The sequence below is a fragment of the Chelonoidis abingdonii genome, chromosome 12, assembly GCF_003597395.2.
Source record: "Chelonoidis abingdonii isolate Lonesome George chromosome 12, CheloAbing_2.0, whole genome shotgun sequence".
Lineage (NCBI taxonomy): Eukaryota > Metazoa > Chordata > Testudines > Testudinidae > Chelonoidis > Chelonoidis abingdonii.
In genome coordinates, this window is record NC_133780.1 from 5,876,946 (window position 1) to 5,901,925 (window position 24,980).

General features: G+C 50.3%; 4 protein-coding genes across 5 annotated transcripts in view; 3 read left to right on the forward strand and 1 right to left on the reverse strand.

Annotated features, from left to right (window-relative positions):
• Positions 1 to 9,502, forward strand: part of LOC116827353 (uncharacterized) — a 44,601-nt gene extending 35,099 nt beyond the window's left edge. The window contains 5 exon segments of the mRNA XM_075071479.1: positions 1,348 to 1,597; positions 4,549 to 4,675; positions 5,277 to 5,390; positions 5,712 to 6,588; positions 6,590 to 9,502. Coding sequence (XP_074927580.1) covers positions 1,348 to 1,597; positions 4,549 to 4,675; positions 5,277 to 5,390; positions 5,712 to 6,588; positions 6,590 to 6,653 — 1,432 coding nt within the window. The 3' untranslated portion in view covers positions 6,654 to 9,502.
• LOC142047652 (uncharacterized) overlaps positions 1 to 24,980 on the reverse strand; it is a 124,743-nt gene that overhangs the window by 89,527 nt on the left and 10,236 nt on the right. Inside the window, 1 exon segment of the mRNA XM_075071697.1 lies at positions 23,316 to 24,320. Within this exon segment, the coding sequence (XP_074927798.1) occupies positions 23,316 to 24,320 (1,005 nt within the window).
• Positions 1 to 24,980, forward strand: part of LOC116823724 (uncharacterized) — a 162,298-nt gene that overhangs the window by 9,316 nt on the left and 128,002 nt on the right. The window contains exon 1 of one of the 2 annotated variants that reach the window (XM_075071566.1): positions 16,638 to 16,678. The exons of the other annotated variant lie outside the window; for it this stretch is intronic. Coding sequence (XP_074927667.1) covers positions 16,665 to 16,678 — 14 coding nt within the window. The 5' untranslated portion in view covers positions 16,638 to 16,664. Of the gene's footprint in view, positions 1 to 16,637; positions 16,679 to 24,980 lie in introns of those variants that run through there. 2 annotated transcript variants of the gene reach the window in all.
• LOC142047643 (uncharacterized) lies at positions 16,672 to 17,782 on the forward strand. Its single transcript, XM_075071656.1, is given in 1 exon segment — positions 16,672 to 17,782. A coding segment is annotated over 1 exon segment (1,044 nt). The 5' UTR covers positions 16,672 to 16,708; the 3' UTR covers positions 17,753 to 17,782.

Here is a 24,980-nt window from a genome sequence, read left to right on the forward strand (position 1 = left end):
ATATATGGGTTATATATGTACATATCCCAACATTGCCTGCGTCTCCCAAGTGGTCTCAGTGACCGTGTTTCCATCCTCTGGAATTGAATTATCCCTCAGCTGGCTGGCTGAGGGCTCTGGCTCTACCCAGCACCCCCCTCCGCTCCTCCCAGGAGCTCAAAGCTGCGCAGAGTCCCTCTCTGCCTGTGGTGGGGGCCGTAGACACCAGCCAGGGCCAGGAGCAAAAGTTTGTAGCATGTGAGTGAGCAGGGCTGGGGGAGCCAGGCCCCACAGGGGGGTTGAGCAAGGCTGGGAACAGGCTCTGGAGGCTGGGCAGTGGGGGTTGGGCCGAGCTTGGTAGTGCCCGGCGTGGGACTTTGTGAAGTGGAGGTGGAGGAAGAACCAGGCTGGGGTGAGCAGGGGTGTTTTTGTCTGACTCAGTGAGCTGGCAGCCATAGGCACTGACTCCGTGGGTGCTCTGAGGCTGGAGCACCCATGGGGAAAAATTGAAGGGTGCTCCGCACCCACCAGCAGCCAAGCTCCCTGTCCCAGCTCACCTCGCCTCTGCCTGCTCCCCTGAGTGAACCCCCTTGCTTGCCGCCACAAAACAGCTGTTTTGTGGTGTAAGAAGCTCAGGGAGGGAGAGGGGAGGAATGGGAATGTGGTGTGCTCAGGGGAGGAGGTGGGACCGGGACAGAGATTTGGGGAAGGGGTTGGAATAGGGGCAAGAAGAGGGTGGATTTGGGGCGGGGACTTTGGCGAAGGGGTTGGAATGGGGACGGATGCGCACCCACCGGCACCAGCAGAAGTCGGGCCGATGCTAGCAGGGAATGTGGTGGGGCTTCCTGCAGAGCTGGCTGGTCCCTCCGGAGGGAGTAGCTGTTCCAAGCTGCCCCATTCTGCATCTGCACCTCTCCCACCTGTGCAGGATGGGGAGCCCACAGGGGCCAAGGGAAAAGGCCCTGAGGCCGGCCCTGCACCCTGGTGGATATGAGGGTGGGTTTCTGCTCTCACCCTTCCCCTCATCCATCATTTTCCTTCCCCCTGCCTCCCCTCCATCCCCCTTACTTCCTCTCTTCCCTCGTTTTGCTTCTCTCTCCCACAAGTCTGGCCCAGCCAGCCCAGCCAGCTCCAACTTTTGTACCAATGCTGGTAGGGTGACCAGATGTCCCTATTGTATAGGGAGAGTCCCGCTGTTTGGGGCTTTGTCTTATATCGGTGCCTATTACCTCCCATCCCTTGTCCTGATTTTCACACTTGCTGTCTGGTCACCCAGTGCTGGTAACATGCGCCCAAGGATGTTGCACAGGGACCCTATTGATCACTAGGACCCAGGAGCAGCCGGGGGGCGGCTCTGTCTGAGGGCAGCGAGCGCTGGGCTCCGGCCCGGCAGCAGGAAGTGATTCGCAGCCGCTGCGGTGACTCTGGCTCCCAGGCTCTTGGCGAGATCCCCGAGCCCCGGCGGCTGGTGCTGGGAGCCCGGAGCCCTGGCTGCAGCCGGGAGAGGGGAATCTCCAGCAGGGCCCTTCCCGCTGCTCCCCAGGAGCCTCTCCCAGGCCAGGGCAGAGCCCCCGGCCCGGCCCGGCCCCTGCCCCGGGGGGCCCCGCTCGGAGGGAAGGTGAGAGAGACCCGCCCTCCCCCCGGCACCCCCGGGCTGCAGGGGGACGTTTGGCCCCAGGCTGCTCCCAGCGGAGCTGGCTGCGATTCCCGCCCGGGGCCCGGGAAAGCTGCCGCCAGCCCCGGTGTGTGCGGGGCGGGAGGAGCCAGGCTGGGCCGTGCTGGGGGCTGGGACAGCGGCATGTGGGGGACTGAGGAGGGAGAACCGGGGTACAGGCCCCGCCAGGCAGGCGGGAGGGGGGATAAAAGTTCCCCGGATGGGATGAGCCAGCTGCAGCGGTTGCAGAAATAGGGGTAGAGTGGCACTGGGGCTTTTCCTCCCACTTTTCCTAGGCTTTTAGTTCCCATTTCCCAGGGCCGTGTCCTTAAAGGCCCAGGGCATGGGAGTGCCCTACAGGGCCACTCTCCCCCTGTATAAGATGTTGCTGAGCTGCTAAAGGAGACTTGATGCAGTGAAATGAACTGAACAGCAGTTTTTCTTTGAAGGATGGGATACACCCATTCAGAACCCAAAACAAAGCTTCAAAGTGAATTTCTACTTCGCAGTCCTTGATACTGCTATTCTGGTGGTTGAGGAAAGATTTCAACAGATGCAGCAGCTAGAGTCTGTATTTGGATTTCTATGTGATAACTACAGCTTGGAAAAGAAAACAGCAAAACAGATAAGAGAATTTTATATAAAACTGGAGCTGGCATTGACTCATGAAAATTCAAAAGACGTTGATGCTAGAGGTATGTGTAGGGAGCTTCAGACTTTTTCACGTTGACTTAAGAAACATTCCACTCCTGAAGAAGTACTGACGTTTGTTTGTGAAAATAAACTCACAGACAGTTTTCCAAACATTTTTATAACTCTACGCATTCTTTTCATTTTGCCAGTTTCCGTAGCTAGTGGGGGATGTAGCTTCTCAAAGTTAAAATTGATAAAAACTTATCTGCTTTAAAAATGGTGCAAGAGAGACTTCTCTATAGAGCATGAAATAGCTGGAAAACTGGATCTAAGGGAATATCTAAACTACGTATCATATTGGGGGGTAGTGATTGAGCTATTGGAGGTTGATTTATGAAGTGTCTAGTCTAGACATGATAAATCATTCCCTGATTGCTCTGCCGTCGATTCTGGTGGAAGCAGAGTCGGGGAGCAGCAACAGTTGACCCCATGCCGTGCAGATGCTGCGGTAAGTCGATCCAGGTATTCGCTTAACTGAAGTTACATACCTTATGTTGAGTCCCCCCAGTCCCCTCCCATAGACCAAGGCTAAAATAACTAGTGTCTGAATTTTCAAAACTTAAAGCAAAAAAAGTCAAGTTTTAGGAACACAAGAGTGTTTTTTATTCAGTGTTTTGTAAATACAGGTTAAAGTTCATTGAAGTGTTTTCTTATTTCTTTCTATAGTGGAAGTGGTGGTAAAGGCAGTTAAAGCCGTGGAGCGTAATGGATGATTTTGGATTTGTAGTCATAAAAATTATAATTAACATTTTTCTTTCAAATTGGACTGAAATATCATCTAGCTCTCATGTACAAATCTATTCTGAAAATTTCATGTCTCTATTTTATCTGATCTCAGAAACATGAGTTGGACAGTAGGGTGGATGGACAAACCGAATAATTATGCCTCTGTTTAAAAGAAAATGCGTAAAAAATGGTAAAAGGGGCAAAATGTTTCCTAGTTTACGGAAATCCTCAGCCTAGCTCTGCCCTTAGGATATGGGGCTGGGGGCGCCGATTGCATGGTTCGCTTTTGGCACCTGGTGTAGGGCCGCCCCTCCATTCTGATGTAGGACAGGGGTAACAGACACTGCTGTCTGTCTAAGTCACATTTCCCTGGCAGAGCCTAGTTACAAGGAAACTATCCACAGGCAGCCCCCTCCCTTCCCGCACACACACGCTGCTCCCAGGTTACACTGGATTTTTTTAAAAAGAGACAAACTCATGATTGTTGGGGCTCTGATTCCTGAATGTTCAGGGCTGTCCTAAGTCTTGGTCTGATTTCCGTGCAGGATTCAGATCTCAGCGACACCGAAGTCAGATCGGAGTCACTGCTGGCTCTGGCCAGGGGAGAGAGTGGATGGGCCAATGGGATCAGCCTCTGCCTGCCTGTCTCTGGGGGCTGCCGGGGGAGTCCAGGGCAGCTCATTCTTCAGGTGATGCCACCAGAGGGCTCCGGCTATTGCTAAGGGGGAGCGGTTTACATTGCAAATTGGGGCAATCCCTCAAAATGGCCTCTTTGATTCTGTTCTTTTTCTAGCATTTGGCTCAGAGATGCTGTTTCTGGGAGCGTCTAAAGAGCTTGGGGGGAACCGGGCTGTGACATGGACTGAAGCCCCTTCTGTAACCTCCCCCATCGCCCCTCTCACCCCGACATGCTGAGGAATCAGGACCACATTTCACTCCAGATCAGCCCATTTTCCAGGAGACAGGGAAGGGAAATGGCTGTGATGGAGCCAGCTCAGGTAGGGGATTTTCAGGGAGCTGCTGGGTAGAGAGAGAAGGAGAGGAAGGGAGGAGACAGGGTGTGAGAAACCGACTGATTTTCTGAGTAGGACCATTGGTGATGGGGAGGGAGGGACATTTGCCCATTTCAAAAACAGGACACAACCCCCCTGCACAGAGATGGAACCTGAACCCAGTAGCCAGAGGCTGCTGTGAAATACGCAGGGAAGCTGTTGGGATTCCTGTCCCTGTGCTCAGAGCTCTGCTTCCTGTATCAGCTTGTGGCTGGCAGGTGTGTGGGAAATGGGAAGACCCTGCCCTGTTCCGTGTGCTGGGGGGGCACAAGGAGCTCTCACCTTCTCCCACCCCCTGAAGCCCCCTGGCTGATCTGAACAGTAGGGGTCAGATTCTGCTACTCTGGCCCTCCCAGAGCTTCGAGTTTTTATTTCCTTTCCATGTGATTAGTGGGATTGTGGCTGGGGCAGCAGGTGCTGAGTGGGGGACTCTTGTTGTTTCAGATGCCGGTGACCTTCGAGGAGGTGGCTGTGTATTTCACCCAGGGGCAGGGAGCTCTTCTGGACCCTGCTCAGAGAGCTCTCTACAGGGACGTTATGCAGGAGAACTACAAGACGGTGACCTCGCTGGGTAAGGGATTCCCGTCTCCTCGGTTATTAGAAGCTGTTGAGTTTGTATGTATGAATCTGGTCAGGTTCTTCCCTGATCAGTTAGATCCGAGGGGAATGTTTTGTGTAATGCACAGCTGCCATGAGAGAGAGACTTGCATCTCCGTGCCCTCTCCAGTGAGACATGGTGTCAAAACTTAATGGCCATGCTAGCTCATCCTCACCCCTCCAGCTTTCAAAAGGGCAGAATTCATTCGTTGTCCATTCTCTATTGATTCCCATACACACCAAATCCTTATTTACCTCCCTTCTTGGGAATAGCTCCAGGCATTGGGAAGGCTTAGAAATAGGCAGCGGTTTCACGCGAGAGCTGTGTGTGAGTCAGCAGGGCCCCTAGACTGCTCAGATCCTGGGAACTCCTAATGAGAGTGTAAAAATTCCCCTCACCTCCCCAGAGGTCTGCCTTTCCCAAGAGGGCTCAGTGACCACGGTCCCATCCTCTTGGGTTCCACGTTACCCAGCAGAGCACAAGGACACGTTCCGCTCACAGAATGTCCTTTCTGACAGAGGCGCTCCCAATCCTCCATGCACCCTGATCTGGTCTGATTTCACCCCCTGCGCAGGATTCCCCCTTCCCAAACCTGAGCTGATCTCCCGCCTGGAACGAGGGGAAGAGCCGTGGGTCCCGGATCTCCAGGCCTGCGAGGAAAGAGAGCGCCTGAGCGGCAACCACAAAGGTGAGGACTGACTCAAAAATCATCTGGGGAATGAAGAAAAAGTTGAGAATCCTAAAACTGTGGTGTGAGTAAGTGCCCTCAGTTCTTCCTCCTCTTACCCAGGGCAGCGCTGTAGTCAGCAGATATTGCTCATGGCTTTCCACCCGTCCTGTTAGCTGCAGTTTTCTTCCTGTCTCTCCTTCCCCGTGAGTGTTTGTGTGGAATGTGGAATCAGAATCCAATTATTAATTCTTCTCAAATTTAGTGAGCTGGGTTTTCTCTTGGTGCTATTCCTCCTTCTCCGCAGCACAATGACTCCTGTCTGGATTGTCTCTCTCCCAGCAGGTGATGAGGCAATGAGTGAGAAGGAGGAAGGAAATCATCATGAGGAAGTCCCTTGGAAAGTGGAACCACAGGGGACAAATGTGGGAAGAACTGAAGGGAATTTTTCCCAGTGCTTCAAACACGAAGAAGCCTGGGGAAATTGGCACAGGTCAGAGAGGCTGCAGGGAAACCACCTAAGGAAGAAAGTGGATGAATCTATTAACTGTGGAGGAGGAGAAAAGGATCCCACAACCCATCAGACAAATCCCAAGGAAGACAAACACTATGATTGCCTTAGGTATGGGAAAGGATTCATTCGGAGATCACAGCTTGTTACACATCAGACAATCCATACTGGAGAGAAACCCCTTCAATGCTCGGACTGTGGGGAAAGCTTCAATAATCGCTCAGCCCTGAGTAATCATGGGAGAAGCCACAGAAGAGAGAAACCTTCTCAATGCCTCGAGTGCGGGAAATGTTTCATTTGGAAGTCAGAACTAATTAGACATCAGCTAAGCCACACAGGAGAGAGACCTCATAAGTGCTTAGACTGTGGGAAAAGTTTCAACTGGAAATCAGTCCTTGTTAATCATCAGGTAATCCACACTGGAGAGAGAACGCATAAGTGCTTGGATTGTGGGAAGAGTTTCAGTCGTAGGTCAGTTCTTGTTAATCATCAGAGAATCCACACAGGGGAGAGACCCCACAAGTGCGTGGACTGTGGGATAAGTTTCACATGGAGGTCAGACCTTGTTAGACATCGGGCAATCCACACAGGAGAGAGACCCCATAAGTGTCTAGACTGTGGGAAAAGTTTCACACAGAGGTCAGTCCTTGTTAGACATCAGTCAATCCACACAAGAGAGAAACCCCACAAGTGCTTGGACCATGGGAAATTTCGCGCAGAGATCACACCCCATTAAACATGAGAGAATCGACACAGGATCTAAACTTCTCTGACACAGAGACAGAAGGTGTTAAGGAAATTGCATGTAATTGATCTAGATTCAATCTTTAGAGACACGTTAGAAAAGTGTGTCCTCGTTAGATAAAGTAGAGCTTCGAAAGGTAACCGTGTATTGTTAAAGACGTGGAAGAAGATGGTAACTGTAGTAGTCTCTGTTTAGCTGTATCTTGTTAGAGGTTAACAATGGAAATAAACAGTTCCTGTCTAGGGCTCTATTCTGTGAATTCAGAGATCAAAAGGGAATATTAATATTTAGACAAAACTTGGTTGTAATAATGTCATTGTTTGTCTCCTGAAAGTTTGTGGTAAACTCTCTGGGTATGTCTACACTACGGGATTATTCTGATTTTACAGAAACCGTTTTTTAAAAACAGATTGTATAAAGTCGAGTGCACGTGGCCACACTAAGCACGTTAATTTGGCGGTGTGCATCCATGTACCGTGGCTAGCGTCGATTTCTGGAGCGCTTGCACTGTGGGTAGCTATCCCATAACTATCCCATAGTTCCCACAGTCTCCCCGCCCATTGGAATTCTGAGCTGAGATCCCAATGCATGATGGGGCAAAAACAGTGTCGTGGGTGATTCTGGGTAAATGTTGTCACTCAATCCTCCCTCCGTGAAAGCAATGGCAGACAATCATTTTGCACCTTTTTTCCCTGGATTGCCCTGGCAGATGCCATAGAACGGCAACTATGGAGCTCGTTTAGCCTTTTTTCACTCTCACCATGTTGTACTGGATGCTGCTGACAGACGCACTACTGCAATGGTACACAGCAGCATTCATTTGCCTTTGCAAGGTAGCAGAGATGGTTATCAATCCTATTCTACCGTTTGCTTCAGTCATGGGTGCTCCTGGCTGGCCTCGCTGAGGTCGGCTGGGGGCGCATGGACAAAAATGGGAATGACTCCCCAGGCCATTCCCATCTTATGTTTTGTCTAAAAATAGTGAGTCCTGCCCTAGAATATGGGGCAAGCCTACTAGAGAACCAGAGAGCACAGCCCCTCCAGGTCAGAGCCCCAGACATCCTGAGGAAATGATGAGCTGCATGCCATTCTAGGGGGTGCCCCTGCAACAACCCCACCTGTTGCTTCCCTCCTCCCACACCCCTCTTGGGCTACCATGGCAGTTATTCCCCCATTTGTGTGGTGAAGTAAGAAAGAATGCATGAATAAGAAACACTGACTTTTTAGTGAGATAAAATGAAGGGGAGGAAGCCTCCAGCTGCTATGATAGTACAGGCAGGACAGAATCTCCATGACGCATTAAAGGGGGCAGGAGAGCAGCGCAGCCTCCCGCTGCTATGATATTCCAGCCATGACTGAATCTCCATTAGACATTAAAGGGGGTGGGGAAGAGGAGCACAGCCTCCAGCTGCTATGGTATTCCAGCCAGGACTGAATCTCCAGGAGACAAAACTTAAGGGAATGACCAGGAGTCATTCCCGTTTTTGCCCAGGTGCCCTTGGCCAACCTCAACGAGGCCAGCCAGGAGCACTCACGGGATGATGACAGTGGTTATCGGTCCTATTGTAATGTCTGCCATCAGGGAGGGGAGGGGAGGGGATGCTGCTGTTTAGCGCTGCAGCACCCCGTCTACCAGCAGCATCCAGTAGACATAAAGTGACATTGAAAAGAGGCGAGAAACGATTTTTTCCCCTTTTCCTTGAGGGGGAGGGGAAGGGTGTCAAATAGATGATATATATCCTGAACCACCAGTGACAATGTTTTTGACCCTTCAGGCACTGGGAGCTCAGCCAAGAATGCAAATGCTTTTTGGAGACTGCGGGAACTGCAGGATAGCTGGAGTCCTCAGTCCCCCCTCCCTCCCTCCATGAGCGTCCATTTGATTCTTTCACTTTCCGTTGTGCTTGTCATGCAGCACTGTGTTGAGTCCCTGCTGTGGCCTCTGTCTATCATAGCCTGGAGATTTTTTCAAATGCATTGACATTTTGTCTTCTGGAATGGAGCTCTGATAGAACAGATTTGTCTCCTCATACAGCTATCAGATCCAGTATCTCACGTACGGTCCATGCTGGAGCTCTTTTTGGATTTGAGACTGCATGGTCATCCGTGCTGATTGGTGCTCCGCGCTGGGCAAACAGGAAATGAAATTCAAAAGTTTGCGGGGCTTTTCCTGTCTACCTGGCCAGTGCATCCGAGTTCAGATTGCTGTCCCGAGTGGTCACAATGATGCACTGTGGGATAGCGCCCGGAGGCCAATACCGTCGAATTGCGGCCACACTAACCCTAATCCGACATGGCAATACCGATTTCAGCGCTACTCCCTCGTCAGGGAGGATTACAGATATTGGTATTAAGAGCCCTTTATATTGATATTAAGGGCTTTGTTGTGTGGACGGGTGCAGGATTAGTTCGTTTTAACGCTGCTAAAATCGGTATAAACGTGTAGTGTAGACCAGGCCTCTATGAACTGCTTTATGGAGAATCACCTTATGTTAATCCATGTAATTAATTACCGGTGATGTTTCGGAAATAGAAGGTTACTTCAAAATCCTGTTGTTCAACCAAGGACTGTGTGCTGTTGTGATGCTCCAAAAATGATCCTTTCTTTTCTGATCTGCCGAACCTTTATAAGTGGGGAGTGTGAGTTGGAAGACGGACAGCTCCAGTCCCATCTGGAACGCCCTGACATTGAAATTGGACATTGGACTAGAAGTTGATGAAATGATTCTGTGAAGGACTCTTTGCAATTCTAAAGCATCATCTCTACAGTGAAACTGACCTAACGATTCTATGCATGTCTGAATGTATAATGATCGTTTAACCAACACACACACTCTCTCTTCTTCTTTTAATAAATCTTAGTTGAGTTAATAAGAATTGTTTGTAAGCGTGTATTTGGGTAAGAACTGAAGTATTCCTTAACCTGGTGGATAATGTATTGGATCCTTTGGGATTGGTGGAACTTTTTAATGTGATGAATAAGATTTTCAGCAATCCCCATCATGCTGAAGTGGGCTGTCTGGGAGGGAGCCCAAGGCTGGGTTGCTTTAAGGGAGCTGTGCCTTTTCCTCTGTGTAGCCAGTAAGGTATTGTAGAACCTGTTTTGTTGCTGGCTTGGACAATCTAAGTATTGGAATATCCACCAGTTCTGAGGATTGTCGGCTCCATTCGTCACAGTTTGCCCTAACTGCGCAATCTCAGTGTGACCCTGGTCACAACTTCATAAATGCCTTGCCTGTGGGGAAAGTTCCATTTAGCCGTCGTGAAACACTCCCCGCAAATCACAAGCCACCACCCCAACAGAGCTGAGGGAGTCCACCAATTGTCCCCAGTCCTGGCAGGCCTACCACTCCCCTCTCTTCCCGGACACTAGGGAATGCCCTGCTGTTCCCCACTACCAGTGGTCATTGTGGGATCCGTCTCAGTTCCCCAGTCGCCATGCATGCCTGGGACCACTGGAGTTCCCAAGAGCCCAGAGATCTGGGGGAAATCCTGAGTAGCTCCCTAGGGGGCAGGGGCATTGGGGAATTTCCCCAGGGGCAGGGAGGAAATGGGTTCCCAGTCCCCACGAGTGTGTGTGGGGAAATCCCCTGTTCTTCCCCAGTCCCCCCTGAGCTTTGGGGAGTTCCCTGCAGCTCCCCAGGCCCTGCAGATTGTGGGGGGTGGGGGCGGGAACTTGGTGGATAATATATTGGATCCTTTGGGATTGATGGCAATTTTTAATATGATGAATAAGATTTTTAGTAAGCCCCATCATGTTTAACTGGGCTGGATTGCTGTAAGGGAGCTGTGCTTTGGCCTCTGTGGAGCCAGTAAGGTTTTGTAGAAGCTGTTTGTTGCTGGCTTGGTGAATCTAAGGCTATGTCTACACTGCAAAATTAGGTCTATTTCACTGAAGTCAATTTTTCGGAAGCCATTTGATACAGTCGATTGTGTGTGTCCCCACTAAGTGCTTGATATTGGGGGGACTGGTTGCTGGGGTATCGAGTGTTTGGGGATCATGAGATAAGCGCATTCAGGCAGCGCCACTGAGACGGACTGATTCCCACAGGACCACGTCGCTGAAGCGCTGTCAGGGAGAGGGGGTAAGTGGCATGGTAAGGGGCAGGGCCAGAGCTGGGCAGCCCCCGAACCCATCCCCCCTAGCCCTGACCCTCAGCCCTGAGCCCAGCCCCTCTGAGCTGGGCACAATCCCCCGGCCCATCCCCCACACAGCCCTGACCCCCAGCTCTGAGCCCAGTCCCTCTGAGCCGGGCACCCCCTGACCCCATCCCCCCTAGCCCTGATCCCCAGCTCCGAGCCCAACCCCTCTGAACTGGGCACCCCCCCAAACCCATCCTCTCCACCCAGCCCTGACCCCCAGCTCCAAGCCCAGCCACTCTGAGCTGGGCACAATCCCCCAGCCCATCCTCCCCACAGCCCTGACCCCCAGCTCTGAGCCCAGCCCCTCTGAGCTGGGCACCCCTGACCCCATCCCCCACAACCCTAACCCCCAGCTCTGAGCCCAGTCCCTCTGAGCCGGGCAGCCCCTGACCCCATCCCCCCTAGCCCTGACCCCCGGCTTCGAGCCCAGCCCCTCTGAGCTGGGCACCCCCCCAAACCCATCCTCCCCACCCAGCCCTGACCCCCAGCTCCAAGCCCAGCCCCTCTGAGCTGGGCACAATCCCTCGGCCCATCCCCCCCACAGCCCTGACCCCCAGCTCTGAGCCCAGCCCTTCTGAGCCAGACACTCCCCTGATCCCATTCCCCCCACAGCCTGACACAGCCCTGAGCCCAGCCCCTGTGAGCCAGGCACCTCCCACAGCCCTGACCCCCAGCTCCGAGCCCAGCCCCTCTGAGCCGGACAACCCCCCAATCCAGAACCCAGCTCCCCACCCACCCCTGGGCAACAGCAGCAGCACCCCCAGGCAGTGACAGCCCATTGGCACCAACCATCACCATCACCCAGTAACAGCCCATTTTGTAACTGCAAATGTGTACATACCAGTAAAGCACTTAATGTTTTTAAATAATGTATTTGATGTATTTTCAAATTATTACAAATTAATTTTTGAACGTATTTCACTAGTTATTTTTTACATTTCCAAATACATGTTAATAATATTGCAACTTTTTTTATGGAAGGGGCCCCCAAAATTGCTTTGCCCCAGGCCCCCTGCATCCTCTGGGCGGCCCTGCCCAGAGTGTGTGAGGAGCTGGGGAGGGAGGGAAACGGGGTCCCCTGGAGCTGAGCCCTGGCTGTGGGGGTGGTGAGAGAGGCTCCCGGAGTGTGTCAGGAAGTGAGCAGCTGGCTGGGCTTGTTGGTGCTGAGCAGGTAGCCTCGCAGCCAGAGATCCTCGCCTTCCGTCCCACCGGGGCTGGGCCAGGGCACCGTGAGGCTGAAAAGCAGCAGGTCTAGGGGGCTCTCCAGCTCCTCGGCTGCCAGCATGTCAGGAGTGAGGGCAGTGAGCATGAACTGATCCACCTTGGCCACCAGCAGCGCCGCGAAGCCCAGGGAGGGGGCCGTGTTCTCCGTGCTGCCCCGCAGCCGCGCTGCCACCTGGAAGTACTCCCGCTCTGCACTGCTCAGCAGCTCTACCTGCATGGGGACAGAGTCACAGCTGGGCCAAGGCTTGGCTGCAGTGTGCTGGTAGCAGATCCCACATTTGTGGGGGGAGCCCAGTGCTCGGGCAGCAGGGGGTGTGAGTGGAGGGGGCACTTGTGGGCAGGAGGGGGAGCTATTGTCTGGGGTTGGAGGGGGCAACCAAAACATTTTTTGCTTGGGGCAGCCAAAAGCCTAGAGCCTGCCCTGCCCCACACTAGTAGGACCGTTCCCCTGCTTACCTCTGTGCTTATTTATTGGCTTCTCCTAAAGTTAGTTAGGATTATAGGGGAACAGGAGCAGTGCCAGAGTTTTTGGCGCCCTAGGCGCCGGGCCATTTTGCCACCCTGCGCGCCAGTCCCGCGGCTCTGGTGGACCTGCCGCAGGGAGGTCCACTGGAGCCGCCTGCTGCCCTTCTGGCAAAATGCCGCCCCCCCCTAATCCTGGCGCCCTAGGCGACCACCTACCTCGCCTAAATGGAAGCACCGGCCCTGTAGGGGAAAGTGTTAGAGCGGCCACCAGTAAGAGTTACTGGCCCCACTGTGAGGCCATCAAATTTGGTCGTGAGACCCTCTGGGCTAGATGCTCATGATGGGCCCTTCTGACCTTAGAGCCTGGGAGTGGAGCAGGAGCCGGAGCCAGAGATGCTGCAGCGCGAACCCTGCAGCCCTAGGACCCAGCAGCAGCCGGGAGGCGGCTCTGTCGGGGGGCAGCGAGCGCTGGGCTCCGGCCCGGCAGCAGGAAGCGACTCGCAGCCGCTGCGGTGACTCTGGCTCCCAGGCTCCCGGCGAGATCCCCGAGCCCCGGCGGCTGGTGCTGGGAGCCCGGAGCCCTGGCTGCAGCCGGGAGAGGGGAATCTCCAGCAGGGCCCTTCCCGCTGCTCCCCAGGAGCCTCTCCCAGGCCAGGGCAGAGCCCCCAGCCCCGGCCCGCCCTCCCCGGGGCCCGCTCGAAGAAGGTGAGAGAGACCGCACACCCGCACCCCCGGGCTGCAGGGGCGGAGCTCAAAGGCTGCGGGTGAGGCAGGCCGGAAGCGGGGCGCCGCAGGAGCGGCGTGCTGGGTTGCGGGAGCACGCTGGATTCCGGTGGCGCACTGAAGAGAAATGGGCATGCGAGGATTGTATCCTAGGGAGCGAAGCTGTAATGCGAAGACTGTTGGGCACTCGAGGAAGTTGTAATGGGGAGCGGCTGAGGTGACAGAGGCAAAAACCAGCCCCACAAACCCCCACCCTGCTCCCAGTGTCTTTTGTCGACTCCCCCCGTGCTGCGGGTCTGTGTCACGATTATGCCCAGCCCCTGGTCTGATTTCTGGGCAGGATTCACATCTCAGCCCCACCGGAGTCGCTGCTGCTTTGGGCAGGCAGGGAGTGTGGCTGGGCCAATGGGCTCAGCCTCTGGCTGCCTGTCCCTGGGGGCTGCTGCAGGAGTCCAGGGCAGCTCGTTCTTCAGGTGATGCCACCAGAGGGCTCCTGCTGTTCCTCAGGGAGAGGAGTTTACAGGGCAGTGTGGGGAAATCCCCCAAAGTGGTCCCTTTAGTTCTGCTTTTTATCTAGCATTTGTCTCAGAGATGCTGTTACTGGGAGAGTCCGAAGAGCCTGAGGGGAATCGGGGAGTGATATGGACTGAAACCTCTTCTGTAACCTCACCCATTGCCCCGTTCGCCCCGACAGGCTGAGGTATCACGTCCACGTTTCGGTCCAGAGCGGCCTGTCTTCCAGGACGCAGGGAAGGGAAATGTCTGTGATGGAGCCAGCTTGGGTAGGGGATTTTCAGGGAGGTTCTACATGGGGGCAGGGAGGAGACAGAGTGTGATAAACCTGCTGATTTTCTGAGTGGGCCCATTGGTGATGGGGGAGGGGAGATGGGACATTCTCCCATTTCTGAAACAGGATACAACCCCCGTTGCACAGGGCTGCGAACATTTTCAAGGCTCCCAGTGCTGGAGTGAGACCCCACTAGCCTGAGGCTGCTGTGAAATATGCAGGAAGCTGTTGGGATTCCTGTCCCTGTCCCCGGCTCAGAGCTCTGCTTCCCGGATCAGCCTGTGGCTGGCTAGCGTGTGGGAAATGAGAAGACCCTGCCCTGCTCCGTGTGCTTGGGGGGACAAGGAGCTCTCACCTTCCCCCAGCCCCTGAAGCTCCTGGCTGCTCTCAGCAGGGTAGGGGTGGAATTCTGCTACTCTGGCCCTCCCAGAGCTTCCATTTCTTTATCCTTCATCCAGTGTGACTAGTGGGATTGTGGCTGGAGCAACAGGTAATGACTGGGGCCTTTTGGTGTTTCAGATGCCGGTGAGCTTCGAGGAGGTGGCTGTGTATTTCACCCAGGGGCAGGGGGCTCTGCTGGACCCCGCTCAGAGAACCCTCTACAGGGACATCATGCAGGAGAACTATGAGATGGTGACCTTGCTGGGTAAGGGATTCCCTTCCCCTCGCTTACTGGAAACATGGGGTCTGCATGTCTGAATCTGGTCATGTTCTTCCCGTGTCAGTTAGATCAGAGGCAAATGGGTTCCATAATGCACAGCTGCCGTGTGAGAGAGACCTGCATCTCCGTGCCCTCTGCAGTGGGACATAGGTGTCAAAACCCACTGGACAAGCTAAACCATCCCAACTGCTCCAGCTTTCTAAGGGGCATAAATCCAGCATTGTCCTGTCTGTGTTGTTTCTCAGCTGCACACACAGTGCCTTCTCCTCCAGCTCCTTTGGACTAGCTCCAGCCACAGGGAGGGCTCTGGGCTCTGCAGGTTTAGAAAGAGGCAGGGGTTTAAGTCCAGAGCCGTGTGTGAGTCAGCAAGGCCCCCAGAGCGCACAGATCCTGGGAACGCCTAGTGAAGGTGTGGTAATAATTCAACTCACCTCCCCAGCCAACTTCCTCTGTGCAAGGGAGCTCAGCGACCATGTTCCTGTCCTCTTGGATTCCACGTTCGTCCAGCAGAGCACAGGGACAGGTTCCGCTCACGGAATGTCCTTTCTGACAAATACTCCACCTGTGCTCCATGCACCCTGATCTGGTCTGATTCCACCCTCTGCGCAGGATTTCCCATTCCCAAGCCTGAGCTGATCACCCGGCTGGAACGAGGGGAAGAGCCGTGGGTGCCTGATCTCCAGGCCTGCAAGGAAAGAAGGCTTCCAAGATGCCCTCATACAGGTGAGGACTGACACAGAAACCATCTAGGGAATGAAGGAAAAAGTTGAGAATCCCCAAATATGGTGTGAGTAAGCACCCTCCGTTCTTCCTCATTTCAGCCAGGACAGGGCTGCAGTCATCAGATATAGCTCACACCATTCCAGGAGTTTGCTTCTCAGCTTTTCTTCCCTATGAGTGTTTGGGTGGGATGTGGAGGAGGAGTCCAATTGCTCAGTCTTTGTGTTGGGTTTTCCCTCTGTGCTATTCCTCTTTCTCCCCAACACAACGACTCCTGTCTGGATTGTGTCTCTCCCAGCAGGTGCTGAGCGAGGGAGTGAGAATGAGGAGGGGAATCATCATGAGGAAGTTCCCGGAGAAGTGGAACCACGGGGGACCTTTGTGAAAAGAGCTGAAGGGAATTATCCCCAGTGCTTGGAGCAGGCAGAATCCTGGGGAAGTTGGCACAGGTCAGAGAGGCTTCTGGGAAACTATCCAGGGAAGAAAGTGGATGAATCTAGTAATGGTGAGGGAGAAGAGGATCCCAGAGCGCAGCAGACAAATGCCAAGGAAGAAACGCCCTGGCACTACCTTCAGTGTGGGAAAGGATTCATTGTGAGATCACAGCTTGTGACACATCGGACAATCCATACTGGAGAGAAACCCCTTCAATGCTTGGACCATGGGGAAAGCTTCAATAAGCTCTCAGATCTCAATAACCACGGGAGAAGCCACACGGGAGAAAAACCCTCTCAGTCCCTTGAGTGCGGGAAATGTTTCATTTCAAAGACACAAATAGTTAGACGTCAGTTAAGCCACACTGGGGAGAGACCCCATAAGTGCTTGGATTGTGGAAAATGTTTCATAACAAGGTCACACCTTGTTGAACATCAGGCAATCCACACAGGAGAGAGACCCCACAAGTGCTTGGAGTGTGGAAAAAGTTTCATAAGAAGGTCACACCTTGTTCAGCATCAGGCAATCCACACAGGAGAGAGACCCCACAAGTGCTTGGACTGTGGGAAAAGTTTCAGAAGAAAGTCAAACCTTGTTAAACATCAGGCAATCCAACTTCCTCTGCGCAAGGGGGCTCAGTGACCATGTTTCTGTCCTCTTGGATTCCACGTTCCTCCAGCAGAGCACAGGGACAGGTTCCACTCATAGAATGTCCTTAGTGACAAATACTCCAGCAATTCTCCATGCACCATGATCTGGTCTGATTCCACCCTCTGCACAGGATTTCCCATTCCCAAACCTGAGCTGATTGTCCAGCTGGAACGAGGGGAAGAGCCGTGGGTGCCCGATCTCCAGGCCTGCGAGGAAAGAAGGCTTCCGAGATGCCCCCATACAGGTGAGGAGTGACACAGAAACCATCTGGGAAATGAAGGAAAAAGTTGAGAATCCCAAAATATGGTGTGAATAAGCACCCGGGAAAAGTTTCAGAAGAAAGTCAAACCTTGTTAAACATCAGGCAATCCATACAGGAGAGAGACTCCACAAGTGCTTGGACTGTGGGAAAAGTTTCATACAGATGTCACAGCTTGTTCAACATCAAGCACTCCACACGGGAAAAAGACCCCACAAGTGCTTGGACTGTGGGAAACGTTTCATAGAGAGGTCAAACCTTGTTAAACATCAGGCATGTCACACAAAAGAGAGACTCCACAAGTGCTTGGAGTGTGAGAAAAGTTTCATAGAGAGGTCAAATCTTGTTAGACATCAGGCAATCCATACAGGAGAGAGACCTCACAAGTGCTTGGACTGTGGGAAAAGTTTCATACAAAGGTCAAACCTTGTTCAACATCAGGCAATCCACACAGAAGAGAGACCCCACAAGTGCTTGGAGTGTGGGAAAAGTTTCTTAAGAAAGTCAAACCTTTTTGAACATCAGGCAATCCACACAGGAGAGAGACTCCACAAGTGCCTGGACTGTGGGAAAAGTTTCGTACAAAGGTCAAACCTTATTAAACATCAGGCAATCCATACAGGAGAGAGACTCCACAAGTGCTTGGACTGTGGGAAAAGTTTCAGAAGAAAGTCAAACCTTGTTGAACATCAGGGAATGCACACAGGAGAGAGACCCCACAAGTGCTTGGACTGTGGGAAAAGTTTCAGAAGAAAGTCAAACCTTGTTGAACATCAGGCAATCCATACAGAAGAGAGACCCCACAAGTGCTTGGACTGTGGGAAAAGTTTCATAGAGAGGTCAAATCTTGTTAAACATCAGGCATGCCACACAAAAGAGAGACTCCATAAGTGCTTAGAGTGTGGGAAAAGTTTCATAAGAAAATCACACCTTGTTGAACATCAGGCAGTCCACACAGGAGAGAGACCCCACAAATGCTTGGACTGTGGGAAAAGTTTCAAACGGAGGTCAAACCTCATTATACATGGAGGAATCCACACGAGATGTAAACTTCTGTGACAAATGGCAAGAAAGGGTTAAGCAACTTGCATGTAACTGACTCAGATTCAACTTTTAGAGAGAGATTTTAAAAGTTTGTCCACCTTAGATAAGCTAGAGTTTGACATGTAACTGTGTATTTTTAAAGACTTGGAAGAAGAGGGCAAGTCATGTCTGAGTAACCTAAATTGCCTTCTATGAGGATATAAGTGGCTCTGTGGTTGAGGAGAAAGCAGTGGATATGTTATTCCTTGACTTTAGGAAAGCTTTTGATATGATCTCCTACAGCATTCTTGCCAGCAAGTTGACGAAGTATGAGCTGGATGAATGGACCATTAGGTGGAAAGAAAGCTGTCTAGATCGTCGGGCTCAACAGGTACTGATCAATAGCTCCATGTCTGTTTGGCAGCCGGTATGAAGCAGAGTGCCCAAGTGTCGGTCCTGGGGTTGGTTTTGTTCAATATCTTTATTATTGTTCTGGAGGATGGTGTATGTTGCACTCTCAGCAAATTTGCAGATGACACTAAACTGGGAGGAGTGGTAGATACGTTGGAAGGTAGGGATAGGATACAGAAGGATGTAGACAAATTAGAGGATTGGGCCAAAATACATTTTATGAGGTTCAGCAAGGACAAGTGCAGAGTCCTGCACTTAGGATGGAAGAATCCCATGCACTGCTACAGACTAGGGACCAAATGGCTAGGCAACAGTGCTGCAGAAAAGGACCTAGGAGTTGCAGTGGACCAGAAGCCGGATATGAGTCAACAGTGTCCCTTGTTGCCAAGAAGGCTAACAGCATTTTGGGCTGTATAAGTAGGGGCATTGCCAGCAGATCGAGGGACGTGATAGTTCCCCCCTATTCGGCATTGGTGAGGTCTCATCTGGAGTACTATGTCCAGTTTTGGGCCCCACACTACAAAAAGGATGTGGAAAAATTGGAAAGAGTCCGGTGGAGGGCAACAAAAATGATTAGGGGGCTGGGGCACATGACTTATGAGAAGAGGCTGAGAGAACTGGGATTGTTTAGTCTGCAGAAGAGAAGACAGAGGGAGGATTTGATAGCTGCTTTCATCTACCTGAAAGGGGGTTCCAAAGAGGGTGGATCTAGACTGTGCTCAGTGGTACCAGATGACAGAACAAGGAGTAATGATCTCAAATTGAGTGAGGAAAGTTTCGGTTCAGTATTAGGAAAATCTTTTTCACTAGGAGGCTGGTAAAGCACTGGAATGGGTTACTTAGGGAGGTGGTGGACTCTCGTTCGTTAGAGGTTTTTAAGGTCAGGCTTGATAAAGCCCTGACTGGGATATTTAGCTGGGGATTGGTCCTGTTTTGAGCAGGGGGTTGGAGTAGATGACCTCCTGAGGTCCCTTCCAACCCTGATATTCCACGATTCTAAGATGGGTACTGTAGTAGTCTCTATTTAGCTATCCAAACGGTTCCTGTATTCTGCTAAATCAGGGATCAGTAATTCAGCGATTATACCCATCACCCCTGCCACCTTCCCAATTCTAGCTCAGTCTCATTAAATTCGCTGGGGGTAGGGTCTGAAAGATGGAGGGAATGTTTATAGCTGAAATCACCAAAATGTGTTTTGGAAGGTTAGTGTTAATTGGATCTGTTCCGCTCTCCTGCTTGGACATTTTCTGTGGGGATCCCAGAGACGGAAAGGAGCAGGTGTTACCATCTTGGCTACCAATCCCCACAGTGACTCTCTACACTAGCAATTCTCAAACTATGGGCAGAGCCTCCCAATAGAGGCACAGGAATGTGTCAAGGGAGGCATGACCTCTGTGGTGTGTTTTTTTTTTGTTTTTTTTTTTAAAAAAAGCACTGGCTGTCAGACCTAATTGGCTGGGGCTCATGAAGAAGGAACAGGCCCATCAGGAGGTGGGGATTAATGCTCAGGCAAAGGTGATGGAACACCTTTGAGAACCACTGGTCTACACTATTATGGTCACCAATTTTTACAAAATGATAAATCTTCTCCAAAGTATGTCTTGTGAGGTATCAGGAAAAGTCATTGTCTGCTGAATATTATTGTCCCATTAAAATGTGTCTATCAGCACTGTCCATGGAGCTCGGAGAGTTTGCTGTATGTTTGTTTCATTCTGTGAAGCTGGAAAACGCCCACAGACAGCTCCTCAGAGACAATGGTACCTGCACACCAGCTAGGTGCTAAGTGGCCATTAATTGCTTAGGAGGCCCTTCGCCAGCTGTGGAGCGAGGAACATGAGAGTTACAATTCACCGGAAGGACGGCTGGACGCTCACTTAGGCCACAGACTGATTGTTGCCTGTCCCCCAGCTGAGGGGTGAACCTCAAAGAGGAGAGTGATACAAGAGCACAAGGGGGAATTGCCTCCATTTTCACCTTTCCTTTCCCATCTTTACAGAAGGCAACAAGATGGCTTGATAGGCAACAGGGGCCTTGCAGCGGGGAGGGCAGGCCAAGGCTGGAAGGAAATCCAGCCTGGGTATTCAGAACTGTGAACTGCCTGCGACAGCGGGTGGGGTGGGAAATCCTGTTTACTTCATATCTTCCTTAATTTGGTAAAATGTAAGACTTAAAATGCATGTTTTAATTTTGTAGTTTTAACCAGTTCTGACCTTTGACATCCTTCTCCCTTATAATCCCTGAAAACCCCCTTGCTTCTGTTACTAAAGTGGTTTTAGTATTTTGTCTGGACCTGTGTGTTTTCATTGAAGTGTTTGGGGGATTTGACTGGAGAGAACAAGGCTGTGGCCTAATCCGACCCCTCTAATGACTGAGTTTCTCCGACCCAGTGACCAGACTGAGCTGTCCAAGATGAACATTCCCAGGGTGCAAGGCTGGGAGTTGAAAACTGGCTGATGTTCCTGTGTCATTTGGTAAGTTTCTGAGTGTCTGGCTAGTCACACTCAGTACAGTGCAGCCAGGAGTGACTTTGAAGGCTGGTGGCTGTGTGTGAGCAGAGCGTGGAGGGGTTGGTTGTTCACACAGGGAAGCAGCAGGGTGGATTTGATTTAAATCACTAGTCAGGAAGACTCAATTTAATCATGGTTTTCTACATAAAAATGTTTTCTTGTTGTTTGTTATAACCGTAATACATATTCTTCACAGACATAGATAGATGTAGGATTCATTTTTGGAAGGTACACACCTATACATTTTTAAGCATTGATTTATTTTGAAATCTTTTCAGATGAGTTTTACAGCTCTATCAGAAAATAAATAATTGTTTGGTTATTTCATTTACCAAAGATCATTGAAGCAGATATTTATGAAGTCACTGGGAGGTGAACTATGGCCAATTCAAGAGGTTAATCATTAATATTTGGCGGATTTTCTTGCCAGGTTGTATTAGGAGGATATCACCAGACAGACATTTAAATTGTTTTATTTAACTAAAACAATAGTGTTAAGTATTCCAGATTTTTTCCCTTCAGCAGCAAACATACTATTTTAACAAAAAAACGTATGTCCCTCACTTCTCACATTTATCTCCAGACCTCTCCTTGTCCAGATGTATTATGCCCCCAACAATCTTCTATTCACTGAACCTTTTGAAACTTTTCACTTTTAAAGAGGGGTAAGGGGTTGACCCTGTGTACACAAATTTGCAGAGGGACGATAGAGTTGAGGTCTGTTATTTCTCACTTCTATACATTATTTATTTATTTGAAAACATTTTTGCTGTTAACAAGCATGTTACCTCTGGAGACACAAATCCACAGTTTGGGAACTGCAAAACAGCATCTCTGATGTTATCTTCTAGACTGAGCACTGAGTCCCATTGGGTAGATAGAAAAATTGACCTAAATAATCTATACAGAAGTCTGTGGATCCCCATAAGACTGGGTCCTTAAGCCTGTAGAACTGATGAACAATTAAAAACAATTTCATTCACTTTTTAAATGTAACTTCATAAGTAAAGTTTTATGAATGAAACAAAATTCATTCATGAAACTGGTCACCATAATAACTGGCTAATTGAGAATTAAGATGCTTGTTAAGAGCCATAGCTGTTCAGCCAGTTGCCATTGTAAATTTCACTGTCAATCCAATTCCTGCGTAAATCACTGAGACTTGAATGATATCACTCTCCTGAGGATAACACAGTGAGATAAAGAATGGATGTTGTTTGAATGCCAGCAAACACTGGGACCATANAACCGCCTGCCCTCCTCCCCAAGTTCCATATCCTCCTCACTCAGATGCCTAAAGGATTTCCTCCCTGCACCTTGCACTGGGGGCAGATTTGCATGGCGACTGGGAACTGAGAGGTATTCCACAATGCCCACGGGTAGTGGGGACCCGTGGGGCATTCCCCAGTGCCCGGGAAGAGTTGGGAGCCATGGGCCCACAAGAATTGGGGACCATTGGTGGATTCCCCCACCTCTGTTGGTGGTGGCTTGTGATCTGCAGGGTGTGTTTCACAACGGCTGAATGAAACTTTCCCCACATGCGAGGCATTTATGAAATTGTGACCAGGGTTCCAGGGATCCACACTGTGATTGTTCATATAGGGCAAACTGCAAAGAATGGGGCCGGCAATCCTCAAAACGGGGGGATATTGCAATCCTTAGATTCACCAAGCCAGCAACAAAGCAGCTCCTGCAATACCTTGCTGCTACACAGAGGCCAAAGCACAGCTCTCTTACAGCAACCCAGCCTTGGGCTCTCTCCCAGACAGCTCACTTCAACATGATGGGGATTGCGGAAAATCTATTAAAAAGTTCCACCAATCCCAAAGAATCCTATACACTATCCACCAAGTTAAGGAATACTTCAGTTCTGACCCAAATACACACAGCCAATTCTTATTAACTCAACTAAGATTTATTAAAAGAAGAAAAGAGAGAGTGTGCTGTTTAAACGATCATTATCCATTCAGAGATGCAGAGTCCTTAGGTCAGTTTTACTGTAGAGATGATGCTTTAGAATTGCAGCGAGTCCTTTACAGAATCATTTCATCAAGTTCTAGTCCAATGTCTAATTTCAATGTCAGGGTGGTCCAGAAGGGCCTGGAGATCTCTGTCTTCCGACTCCCCCTAACCGCCCCTCCCCCCCAAAAAAACCCTGCTTAAGCAGATTAGAGACGAAAGGATAATTTTTGCAGCGTCTAGACAGCACACAGTCATTGGCTGAACAACAGGCTTTTGAAGTAACCTATTTCCTAAACATCACTGGTAATTAATTACATGGATTAACACGAGGTGATTCTCCATAAAGCAGTTCATAGACAGTTTACCACAAACTTCCAGGAGACAAACAATGACATTATTACAGCCAAGTTTTGTCTAAATGTTAATATTCCCTTTTGATCTCTGAATTCACACAATAGAGCCCTAGACAGGAACCGTTTATTTCCATTGTTAACCTCTAACAAGATACAGCTAAACAGAGACTACTACAGTTACCATCTTCCTCCATGTCTTTAACAATACATGGTTACCTTTCGAAGCTCTAGTTTATCTGAGGACGACACACTTTTCTAACATGTCTCTAAAGATTTCATCTAGGTCAATGATATGCAATTTCCTTAACACTTTCTGTCTCTGCATCAGAGAAGTTTATAAGTGAAATTTCCACACAGTCTAAACACTTGTGTGGATTCTCTGATGTTTAAGAAGGCGTGACCTCCATATGAAACCTTTTCCACAGAATAAACACTTGTGTGGTCTCTCTCCTGTGTGGATTCGCTGATGTATAAGAAGGTCTGACCTCCGTATGAAACTTTTTCCACATTCCATGCACTTCTGGGGTCTCTCTCCCGTGTGGATTGCCTGATGTTTAACAAGGTCTGACCTCTGTATGAAACTTTTCTCACAATCTAAACATTTATGGGGTCTCTCTCCTGTGTGGAATACCTGATGTTTAACAAGGTCTGACCTCCATACAAAACATTTTCCACAGACTAAACATTTATGGGGTCCCTCTCCTCTGTGTAATGCCTGATGTTTAAAAAGAACTGACCTCCGTTTGAAACTTTTCCCACAGTCCAAGCACTTGTGAGGTGTCTCTCCTGTGTGGATTCTCTGATGTTGAATAAGGTCTGACTGCCATACGAAACTTTTTCCACAGACTAACCACTTATGGGTTTCCGCTTCTGTGTGTAATGCCTGATGTTTAACAAGATCTGACCTCCGTATGAAACTTTTCCCACAGTCCAAGCACTTATGAGGTCTCTCTCCTGTGTGGATTGCCTGATGATTAAAAAGGTCTGACCTCTGTATGAAACTTTTCCCACAGTTGAAACACTTATGGGGTCTATCTCCTGTGTGGATTGCCTGATGTTTAAGAAGGTCAGACCTCTGTATGAAACTTTTCCCACACTCGAAGCACTTATGTGGTCTCTCTTCTGTGTGGCTTAGCTGATGTCTAATTAGTTCTGACTTCCACATGAACCATTTCCCACACTCAAGGCATTGATAGGGTTTCTTTCCTGTGTGGCTTCTCTCATGGTTATTCAGGTCTGAGTGATTATTGAAGTTTTGTCCACTGTCCAAGCACTGAAGGGGTTTCTCTCTAGTATGGATTGTCTGATGTGTAACAAGCTGTGATCTCACAATGAATCCTTCCCCATAACCGAGGCATTCATAGCGTTTGTCTTCCTTGGAATTTGTCTTCTGGGTTGTGGGATCCTTGTCTCCTCCCCCATATTTAACAGATTCATCCACTTTTGGGTGATTTCCCTGCAGCTTCTTTGACCTGTGCCAATTTCCACAGGTTTCTCCCTCTTCCCAGCACTGGGAAAAATTCCCTTCAGCTCTTTTCATGAAGGTTCCCTGTGGTTCCACTTTCCCAGCAACTTCCTGATGATGATTCCCCTTCTCATTCTCACTCCCTCGCTCAGCACCTGCTGGGAGAGAGAGACAATCTCAAAAGGAATCATTTTGCTGGAGAGAAAGAGGAATACCAACAAGGGTGAACACGACACAAAGACTGAGCAATTGGACTGTGCCTCCACAACCCACCCAAACATTCACAGGGAAAGAGAGATGGAAAGGAAACTTTTGCAGCCAACAGGCTGGGTAAAAAGCCATGAGTGATATCTGCTGACTATTGCGCTACCCTGGGTGAGATGAGGAGGAACTGAAGGCACATCATATTTTTGGGATTCTCAAGTTTTTCCTTCATTCCCCATTTCTGTGTCAGTCCTCACCTGTGCGATCACCTCTCAGGCACTCTCTTTCCTCACAGACCTGGAGATCCGGGACCCACGGCTCTTCCCCTCGTTCCAGGCGGGAGATCAGCTCAGGTTTGGGAA